A 10,888-nucleotide genomic window follows, 5' to 3' on the forward strand; every position below is an offset into this window, starting at 1 on the left:
CTTTCCCTCCGGCCTCCGCCTTTCTCTCTCCACTTACACTGACCTTTAACCCCACCTGTGTAACCTGATGGTTAAATTTTAACCCTGGTTAACCTCAGATAAAAGAAAATTGATAATAAATAAAAGGTACAATTCTATTAAAAACCCAATATTTTTAATTCGTCGAAATTTTAACCATATACTTTTTTTATCCTATTAAACTTTATATTCCATATATATATATAATAATAAAATACTTATATTTTTAATAATTGACAAATAAAATCTTAAAGAAAAAGTTAATTATATAAATATATACATATATATATACATAACATAATACATATATATATGTGTATGATATATATATATAAATATGTACAAGTATTTTTTATTTTTATTAATTATTATATTTTTTATTAATTAATATTATTAATTATTTTAGAGTTGATGATTAGAATGTCATGTCAATATTGAATAGTCAATTTTTTTATTCAAGATTTTATTTACTAATTTTTTAAAGTATATATATTTTATTATTATATATACACACGAAGTATAAAGTTTATTGGATTAAAAAAGGGTAGAGAGGGAAAATTACGGTGTTCTTAATGGAATTGTGCCTAAATAAAATGAAATTCCACTCGCTTTCTCTTCGAACTTCGAAGAGTCTAGAACGACAGATAAGAACCGTCCGATTCTCAGAAGAGATGAAATGATAACCGTCCGATGGGCCCCGGGTCTTGGAAGGCAAGAACCAGACGCTGACGTGGGAATAAGCGATTGGGATAGTGACGAGGCCTTTGACAAGATTAAGCATTTAAGATGCAAAATCTAAAACAATCTCATAATAAATATTTTTGGAAATTAATTTAATTTACAAATATATGATATAATTTTTTTAAATATGAAGAATCTCAAGCCAGTTAATTATAATGAAATTAAAAACTGTAAGAAACTGAATTTTTTAAATAAATTAGAATTTAACATATTCACTTCACCAAAATAATCACGGTTTAATTAGAAAACAGTATTAGAGATTAAACTTTATATTATGAGGAGAAAAACATGTGTAGGGTCCACTCAATTCCATTTCCATGTTCTTTATGGTACTTTTCGCCATCTTTATCCAACGGGGCGAACGTAAAAGGAGAGGTCAAATTCAATCATTATTCATTCTTTCTATCCGGATCTTGTGAATGATATTGATCATATAATAACTTATAGTTTTAAAAATTAATTACATTTTTTAATAAACTTGCATACAAACCAAATTTAGATAAAACTTAAATCTAATTAAATTTCGTGATAAAATGGATAAAAAAAATTGAAATATAAAAATCATAGTAGCAGTCTCTCGTGGTAATCTTTAGTTATTTTGGTGAATGGTGACCAACAAAAAAAAAATGAAGATTCATGCGATGCGCAGAGTATTTGGACTAAAAGATAAGCATCGACGTCGTTTTGTTTTTTGTTTTTAATTACAAATGTTTAAAATATTAAGTATCTAGTATTATAAAACAATATTGAATTATTAAACCCACGACGTTTAGGCACGACAGCGGAGCGGAAGTGCAGAACTGTCCCATAAGAGATTATTTTCAGACATAGCAAATCGATCCATAATCTTTGTTGTTTTCTATCATCATTCATCACCCCACTCTCAGCCTTCTCCACTAAAATATCCAAAGAATCAAATTCCTAATAGTTCGTATATCTGGTTTTATATTAAAGTTTCTAATGTTTTTTTTTTTCGAAGACTCAGCATCATCAATTTATTTTTATTGAATCTATAACGCGAAATATATAGTCAAGATAAAACAATCGTGATAATATAATAATTTTTAAAATTAAAGAAATTAATTAATATACAGCATAATGAGAGAGAGAGGGGCCCTTAGCGCAGAACCTACAGGCCTAGGATCCAAATCAGGCTTCGGTTTATTGCATTGTAATCAATACTGGGCCTTATCAATCCCAATAGACCTTGTCGCTGATCAGACCCCCGGATTCATTTGGCGGATTCAAGAGTCGACGGAGAGTAGTGGGCCAATAAAATCTACAGGCTCAGGATCCAAACCAGGCTTGGGCTTATTATATTGCAATCGGTATTGATTTGAGCCTTGGGAAGTCCAATAGACCACTTTTGTCCCTGATCAGACCCTCGGACACGTTTGGCGGATTCAAGAGTCAGAGTCCTGCTCTGTTTAGAAGCCGTACGACGTCAATATTTCTTTTTTATACAGTTAAACAAAACGAATGAATCCAATATCTTGAATGCGGCAATAGACACAAATCTCATATACACTTCGATGAGATGGGAGAATCACTCACCGTTTCATCTATATTACGATCATATCACCGGAAAATTCGCAATATGGTGTTATATAATCCTAGTTTGCCGCGCTTGCGTTTGTTGTTTTCGTAGAATGCTTCCCGTCTTCATCGTCCTGCAAACACATGAACAAGTTTTTTTTTATCGGTATGAACCGCTTTCCTACAGAAGAATGCAGGAAAGGGAAGTATCGGAAGGCTTACGGAGTTCCCGATCTTGCCAAAATCATCATCCAGGCTTTCATCACCGTAATCATCTACAAGATCATACAGAAAATCGGAAATGAGAGATCCTAACCCCTAAAACACTAAAAAGGGCACGAGATACGGTGGATTGAATACAGAAAATCCATTGGCTTCTCTGAGATATTGATCGTGCAGTCTACAAATTTGGTGAGTAGGCTCCAAGAGATTCAAATGCTCAGACCCATGTTGCGGAAATTTGGGAAGAACAGTCTCAAAGTTGCAGCTAAAGCTAAGGAAAAGAGAAATGAAGAACTGACCAGGACCTCCATCGCTATCTTCAAGATCTCCCAAGAGGAATGAATCCAGATCCTGCTCGGCTGATGATGATGAAGTAGATGTTCTCTTCACATTCTTTTCCACAGCTTCTGTCTCTCCTACCATTAGGGTTTTCTTCGCTGCTTCATCTTTAGACTCCGCTTTGATCTTAAGTTCCTCCATGTACTTCTTCTCATATCTGAGTAATATCATTGCAATTCACAAGCCAACTAAGAGTCCATGTTGTTTTCAGCTTAATCGATGATAATGGCAATGGAATATCGTATCGATAAAACATGAAGGTCGACTACTCATTTCTTCAGCTAATTGGCATACCATTCAGGTACTCTCCTATGATAGATCCCTATCCGTTCAATGCACGAATTCTCAATCTAAATCAAGAGTCTAATAAAGGGTAAAACTTGGGTTTAGGAAAGAGATTGGAAAGTCTTACGGTGAAATATGAGTGCTCACTAGTGTAAAGTATATCCTCCAGAACCTCTTTTCTTTCATGACTCGCGGACACAATTCGTATCTCAACTTCGAGATTTGCTGCACCATATACGAGAACCCAGAAACATAGATGACATCAATTGAAGCTGAGTTCGAAAGTAAAACCAGAAATGATGACCACGTCCGTAAACCAACAGATAGATAGCATTTACTATACCTTAACGGATGCCAGAACGAGGGTGGCATGTCTCTCCTGCCACTCCGACAGATCCTTCCGGACATTCGACGGTGTTGTCGGCGCATCAGAAACTTCTGGTTTGGTTTCAGGTTCATCTATCCACATTTCCACATTCAACACCGAAAACACCGCAGAGCCCCAATGCGAAACGAAAAATCATAAGAATAGGAAGAGAGAAAACCGAAATTACCTTGGACGGGGAAAGCCTGAAACGTCGCAGAGGTCAATCCTTTGACGAACTCGCGAAGATCATCCGTAATGCCGAACCTTAGAAGCTCAGAATCCGAGAAGGCGGACCCGGACCCGGACCCGGATCCGGATCCGGATCCAAAGGAAGCAAGCTTAGGAGGGATAATGTCGGCGATCGACTTGATGTTATGGATCTGATCAGCTTGTTTCAACGCGGCAGCTTTGAGTTGATCCGCCTTCTTAGAAGCTTCGGCAGCGAACTCCTTCGATTTCTTCGCCGTCTCGGCGACAAGATCGGAGACCTTGAGCTGATCGGCTTTCTTCGAGGCCTCGAGAGCGAGTTCCTTGGATTTCTTCGCGGTCTCGGCGACGAGATTGGCGAAGGTCGTCGAAGAAGAAGGTAAGGTTAGGGTCTGAGATTTCTTCGCTGCTTCCTCCGCGAAGTTTTTCGCTCTCTTCCACAGATCCTCCATTGTAATCTCTCCCTCTCTTCGATTTGCACTTACGTTTGACGAATTAAAAGACGATTTTGTATTAAACCGTAGGGGAAATTCTCAACAAATTTCCCCAACCTATACACAAATCTACAAAAATGCCCTGTACTTTTGAAATCTCTCAAAAAGACCCCCTCCGAAATTTTGTATTCACTATAATTATTTTCCCACGATGGAGAATTCCACGAATAATTAATTAATTAATCTCTTTTAATTCTTTTTTTTTTTAGTTTTATTATAAATTTTTTAAAAACCAACATCTAGTTAGTCCCCGCAAATTATACTTTAGTAGCTCTCAGTTTCATAATTTGCTTTAAGCAAAGAATTTTGATACACATGCTTTACATAATGATAATATAATACAAATACTTTACAGTGTACCCATTAGAAATAGAAACTACCAAGTTAAATTCATGATAAATTTAGAAAATAACATACACATTTACGTGAGTACATTCTTATAGATATCTTTATAACAATAATATCAAACCATAACATGTAGTTCTATTGTATTTTTTATATTTTGCCATATCCGTATTTTAATTTTTAAGTATAATGTCTCGACATATTATAAACCATATATGTTTATATCGATCCCTCCATTGTGTTTGGACATCCTTAAATTCTGAGAGACATTCTTTAGGTAATCGATGTGTCAACTGATTAAGAGTCTAAAAGAGGAAAGATGACGACGCAGTTTATGATAAGAGTTACAAAACAGTGTTTCTAATAATGATGTAACCTGACATTCCTTATAACGATATATTCTTGTCCGTAACAAATCATACGCGGATACGGTATTCTCAAACCGTATATATGTCCACCTTTGACCACCACCTTCCATACACACACACATATATATATATATATATATATATATATATATGTATTCTCCCTTTTTGTGCTTGTTATCCGTACAATATTTCATGCAATTCTTTCATCACCTTTTTCTTCTTCTTCTTCTCTGAGGCAAAACCCTAAAAGGGCACGCGACAACGAGCTCTGTAACCAATAAAAACAAACAAGAACAGGATCGGCATCAATGGAGGATTCGTCATCGGGCCGTGGAGGTGGAGGAGGAGATCATTTTCCGGGCTTTAAGACAAGTTTTCACAAAGACGATTACTGCATTTTCAAACGGACTCTGAGTTGTCGGCTTCAGAGAAAAGCACCTTGTCGTCTTCTTCTACCACCCAAGCCTTCCACCAACACGTCGTCGTTTTCATATTCTCTTTCCTCACGCTCGTCGGCTGAGACGACGGCGGAGCTCGCCGGAGTTCCTCCTCCGGCGGCGGCGGCGGCGTTTGTTTCGGCGTGTCATCAGAATAACAAAGATCCGATTCCTCTGTTGTCTCCTCTGGTTCTTCCTTCCATGCTTCAACCTAATCCCACCTCTCACTGATACGCTTTTTCACTTTCTTCAATTCTTATATTCTACATTTCCGTGAGATTTGTTTGTTTTTACGTTTTTTATTCTTCTAGGTGATTTTTTTTTATACTCTCTCTCCCCGTTTCAAAATAATTATTGTTTTAGGTTATTTTACATTTTTTAAGAAAAGATAAAAAAAAGTCGTATATACGCCCATTTAATAATAAAAACAAAGTTATCATTAATAATTTATTAAAATTTAATAGGGATAAAATTGAAAACTATTGTAAAAAAATATTTTGAAAATGTAGAATGACAAATATTTTGAAACATTGAAAACAACCTAAAACTACAAATATTTTGAAACGAAAGCATGTAATTTCATTGGATCTTTCACCATCTAGATTTGTGTACTATTCCAATAATCGTCAAAGGTTATACATACGGTACGGAATGAAAGTTACAGCCAATTTATTTTTGTAGTGGAATTACGAAATGAAGAAAACTAATCTATTTATAATGAAATTACAAGTATAATTAAATAAATATAGTTTTTACGGAAAAACTAATCTAAAAATAATTGGAACTAAATATAACGAAATTCCAAAATGTAGTAGAGCAGAAGAGACCACCTTAATTAATTACATTAAAAGTCAATTATATATATACAGACAACCACAAGGCAAAAAGAAGAAAAAAAAACACAAGTAGTGAAACAATGCACCCATAATCATATGACAAAATATAAAGGAAACGGCATATAAAAAACGGTGAAATAATTTCATCTGATTAAATAATAATAATAATAATAATAAGAATAAATAATTAGGCCAGAAGCCAGAAATCTTTGTGGCGTTTAGTGGTGAGGGTGTAGCCGCCGAGCGTCTTGCTTTTCTTCCGTACGGCGACGGCCATGCAGTGAGAGTGGTTGATGCAGTACTCCACGAAGCCCTTTCCGTTAATGGGCCGGGCCTGTCCGGCCCAAATCATCAGAAGCCGCCACGTGGTCGACTGCTGCCGCTTCTTCTTCTTCTTCTGGCCCAATACCAGTAAGCCCGCCCCTTGTGCTCTCGCCTCTTCCACTATGCTTGGCCCTTTCTCTTCACCTTCCACCAGCACCCCCTCTGTATTTACCTATACCAATAACGCCATTTACCGATAATTACGAAATAATATTTATTATTTTTAACATATAGATGGAAGAATATATATACGTGTATACGTATATTTTCTCTTGTCTATCGAATTTTATGCGAATTTTAAATAGATTTTTTGGGGGATTTTAGGTGGTATATTTTGTTAAATCTTGGTATGCAAAAATCTTCTACAAATATAAGAGTAGAAACTGATTCGCAAATTATTTTTAAAAAAAAATATTTTCGCTATTTATCATTTTTTAACATATATTGACCATATAGTATATATATTTTTTACAAATAAATTTCTGTTGTAATTTACAGGTACGATTATTTTAAATCCAAACACATGTTTCTGTTTTTATTTTTATTTATTTTTTTCATAGAAAATAGAAGGAGACTAACCTCAGGTCTTTTGAGCAGACAAATGTTCTTTAGAGCTGAAACCCTTTCAAGAGATCTTGAACTTCTTCGTTTGTCCGTACACGTCTCTCCCGTTACTACATGACCGTACATATATATATATATACATAACCCTGAATATATATATATATATATATATATATATATGTGGAAGGGTATTTACAAAACGTGTGAAGAATTGGCTGACCTGGTTTAGAGGGTTTTGCTTTTAGGAAATGGAGAAGAACGACTGTGTCGTGTTCTTGAACACAGTGCGAGAGGGTCCATAGCAAAGCGTTCTTGGCTTCTGAACTCGAATCCACTACCACCGCTATTCTCCTTCCTCCTGATTTTCCGTCATTACCGTCCGTGTTTCTCGCCTTCTCTCCTGCTCCCATGTCTTGAATCTTGGGTTTTTGATGGTTTTCTGTGGAGCTCGGTTCATGGCCGCTTTGAATGGTTGGCGATCGGACTCTTACGTTAGCCCTTATTATCCTGTTCAGACAAAACCCTCCTCCTGTCTTGTTCATCCTCTCTCTCTCTCTCTCCTGATTACGAACCACAGAAGAGAGAGAGAGAGAGGAATATTATATAAGAAGGAAGGTGGAAAAGTAAATGAAAGGAGTTATGATGGGTAATGATGATCCATCCTCAAGTTCGGTAGATCCTTTTTTACCTTACTAATTAATTTGTATTTATTAATTATTTTCCCATAACGTTACTTTTGTATTAGAGATGGGTTTAGCTTGATTTAATTCCGATTGTTCAATTTATTATTATATACAAAATTTAATCGACCCAAGTTTGAGTGACAGAACATATGAAACATATTTTCACCGCAGATTCAAATCAAAATGCGGAGAAGATTATTTATCCGGATTTTTTAGATGCTATATAAGATATAGTTGGACCAAAATTTTAGTGAATTTTTGGATTATACAAAAAATTCAATTGATAACTTAACACACCAAAAAACTATCCAATGCATTTTGATTTAGTTGATTAATTTTGAAGTAATAACAATAAATATGATGGTTTCCGAAACAATGTAAAGTTCTGCTTTGTCACTTAATCTCTTATTGATTGCCTTTTTTTTGTGATTTAAATAAATGATGTCCGAACTATTTTGGTGTTATTGTAATGACATCGGGTGGTCCATCTTCTCGAACTTGAACGTGGTTATCATCAAAACCGTAGGACCCAATATAAAAGAAGAAAACTTTATTGATTGTGAACTAATAAAATTTGGTTTTTGGAATATAATAATAAATAATGGGATTAATAAAGAAAAAGAAATACCCTAATAATGATTCGGATGTGGATTTTTCTTTTCTAATATCGGCATATATTACAAGGTGTAAACTCATATAGTAATAACATGTTTTGGCTGTTAACCATATTTGAATATTCAATCACGTACGATGAATCATGCTACATATTTTCGTAGAGTTCACCAACAAGATATTGAATTTTCTCGAAAAGAGTATATAAAATAAACTTTAAACAAAAAACGGATGTGACTATATATTAATTAAATCTACCACCATATAATAATAATCTCTGATTAGCGGCACGCTACCAATAATAGCATAATTAACTATTTATATTCACTCTCTCTCTCACTCACACACACACATATATATGTGTGTGTGTGTGTATTGGGTCGTCGGGACACATAATTATATATTATAAATGTTGACAACAATTTAACTTTGCCGTGGAAAATGTGAGGGCATTGGACCGGACCCATGTTTTATGATGGTGTGGTCTTGTCCCATCTCTAGAAACGAGAAAAAAAATAAACTATAATATAAAATATAACAAAAACTAAAGTAAAAACTTAAAAATGGTTTAACAAATAAAAAAAAACTTAAAAATGAAAAAAAGGTGTGTTTCTAAATTCTAATAACGTAAAGAATAGCGCATTGCATATTAATATTTTTATTAGATTTCATCGGATATGTTTTTATTTTTTATTAGATGTTTTAGATTTTGAAAAATTATATATAATATTTGATTTTTTTTCATATAATTTTTCAATCCATTTGAAATTTTACTCAAATTCTATATAGTTTGTCGAATTTGAAGTGAATAAAAATGACAACAAAAAACTAATCATGCATGGGGTGGTGATAGTAATCATATTATTCTTTTTACTACAAATATTTGTTTTACTATTTTAACTCTAATCCTGAAAAGTCAAATTAACTAACTACTGGTCTATTTTTGCCATTATTGATTTTTTATTTATTTATTGTTGGTTTAGAAACAATTAACTATACATTTCTCTTTAATGTATTTTTTCAATTAAAAAAAATACAAAAAATAGTCATCACTGCATCAAGCCAAACCAAATCAAATAAATTCCCATATTCTTATTCTTATAGACCAAATCGGTCGAACTCTAAAATCTGAAAAACCATAATAAATCTGCTAATTTTATCTTCGAATACATTGAAAATAAAATAGAATTTATTAATTTAAATTAAAAAAACGTGGAAAAAGGTAAAAGAAAAAAAAAAGGTCGTGGGCCAAGTTTGGATGAGCCCAGGACCAATCAAGGAGCCCAGAAGTCTATCAACGTACTGTGGCACCAAGACGACGACGTATGGGGTAGGGTTCTTCTCCATCTGCGCCATTGTTGCTTCCTTCAATCATTCAGAGACACCGAATCACTCTCTGCGCGATATCGTCTCGTCCAATACCCTAAGCCCTAAAGAGAAAAAAGAAAATTAAAAAAGAAAATGCCGACCCTCACGAAGCTATACTCCATGGATGAAGCTGCGAAACACAACAAGCAAGACGACTGCTGGCTCGTCATCGATGGCAAGGTCCTCCATCTCTCTCTCTCTCTCTCTCCAAGTTCGTTTCTTTTTTAAAATTTTTTTTCTGGGTTTTTTGCTTCTACCATCAAGATCCGCTATTTCCCCCTTGGTTGTAGACGATGATAGCACCATTTGACTTGAGTTTAAAATCCATTCATTTCTCGTTGACCATGGAGGCTTTGAAGAACTCTGGGTTTTGTTGTCATTTCCGTTTATGTGTGTTACCATGAAGAAATTCTCGAGTTGTTAGTGCATTCAAGAAAAATATTATTGTTTTTCCATTGATGTGTGTTACCATGAGGAGTGGTATACCTGTTCGAATTCACCGCTGCTTCTTCCATGGTTAGTTTTCGCAATCTTTTCATTGTTTCCAAGGCGAAAAGTTCTGAACTTTTCATTCTTTGATTGATGGGTTTCCACTTAAGCCTCTGATGTTGAGAAAAAGGATGTTTCCTTTGACAATTTCTGTCAGGTATACGATGTAACTTCGTATATGGAAGAGCACCCTGGAGGAGATGATGTGCTTGTCGCTGCAACTGGTAATCTGATCTCATTCTTTTCCCATTACTATTCCCGTTATCATCATCTTCTTCTGGGTTTGAAGTTTCAAGTGTTGAAATGTTTGCATCTGATCTGAAATATGCATTCCTTCTCAAAGGCAAGGATGCAACGGATGATTTCGAAGATGCGGGTCATAGCCAGAGCGCAAGGGAACTCATGGAGCAGTACTGCATTGGAGAGCTCGACCCTTCTACTGCCCCGAAGATCCCCGAGCTTAAAATCTACAAGAAAGAGCAGCCGAAAGATTTCGGTGAGAAGCTTATGGACATGGCGAAGCACTACTGGGCTGTTCCTGCTGCCGTTGCTGGTATCTCCATTGTAGCTGCTGGTGTGGTCTACTCGCGCAAGAAGTAGTAATTCCTTGTCACGCCCCGCAAAATTTTTGAGCTTTGGGGGGGGGGGGGGGG

At 35.2% G+C, this 10,888-nt stretch overlaps 4 protein-coding genes across 7 annotated transcripts; 2 read left to right on the plus strand and 2 right to left on the minus strand.

The window, feature by feature from the left end:
* Positions 1-1,794: 1,794 nt before the first annotated feature.
* On the minus strand, positions 1,795-4,203 carry LOC104808490. 4 transcript variants are annotated; one of them, XR_770963.2, is made up of 7 exons: positions 3,696-4,203; positions 3,485-3,600; positions 3,269-3,366; positions 2,823-3,013; positions 2,518-2,570; positions 2,314-2,429; positions 1,795-2,182 (listed from the first exon to the last, which is right to left on the minus strand). XR_770963.2 is itself a non-coding variant. In XM_010534178.2 (6 exons), exons 1-6 carry the CDS (start codon positions 4,165-4,167, stop codon positions 2,373-2,375), a joined length of 993 nt encoding a protein of 330 aa, XP_010532480.1. In that variant the 5' UTR covers positions 4,168-4,202; the 3' UTR covers positions 2,226-2,372. The 4 variants fall into 4 exon arrangements, 1 of the variants encoding a protein (XP_010532480.1); XR_770962.2 differs by having other exon boundaries at positions 1,797-2,177; positions 2,817-3,013; positions 3,696-4,202; XR_770961.2 differs by having other exon boundaries at positions 1,798-2,182; positions 2,817-3,013; positions 3,696-4,202.
* A 1,027-nt stretch (positions 4,204-5,230) lies between these two features.
* On the plus strand, positions 5,231-5,590 carry LOC109116338. The gene has a single exon (XM_019201565.1). It carries the CDS (start codon positions 5,231-5,233, stop codon positions 5,588-5,590), a length of 360 nt encoding a protein of 119 aa, XP_019057110.1.
* Positions 5,591-6,318: 728 nt separating this feature from the next.
* LOC104808507 lies at positions 6,319-7,686 on the minus strand. The gene is made up of 3 exons (XM_010534197.1): positions 7,304-7,686; positions 7,099-7,193; positions 6,319-6,691 (listed from the first exon to the last, which is right to left on the minus strand). The coding sequence occupies exons 1-3, from the start codon at positions 7,623-7,625 to the stop codon at positions 6,383-6,385; spliced, it is 726 nt and encodes a 241-aa protein (XP_010532499.1). The 5' UTR covers positions 7,626-7,686; the 3' UTR covers positions 6,319-6,382.
* Positions 7,687-9,731: 2,045 nt separating this feature from the next.
* LOC104808516 (cytochrome b5) lies at positions 9,732-10,882 on the plus strand. The gene is made up of 3 exons (XM_019202256.1): positions 9,732-9,926; positions 10,393-10,459; positions 10,579-10,882. The coding sequence occupies exons 1-3, from the start codon at positions 9,840-9,842 to the stop codon at positions 10,833-10,835; spliced, it is 411 nt and encodes a 136-aa protein (XP_019057801.1). The 5' UTR covers positions 9,732-9,839; the 3' UTR covers positions 10,836-10,882.
* The last annotated feature ends 6 nt before the right edge of the window (positions 10,883-10,888 follow it).

Source organism: Tarenaya hassleriana, unplaced genomic scaffold (assembly GCF_000463585.1).
Source record: "Tarenaya hassleriana unplaced genomic scaffold, ASM46358v1 Cleome1, whole genome shotgun sequence".
NCBI lineage: Eukaryota > Viridiplantae > Streptophyta > Magnoliopsida > Brassicales > Cleomaceae > Tarenaya > Tarenaya hassleriana.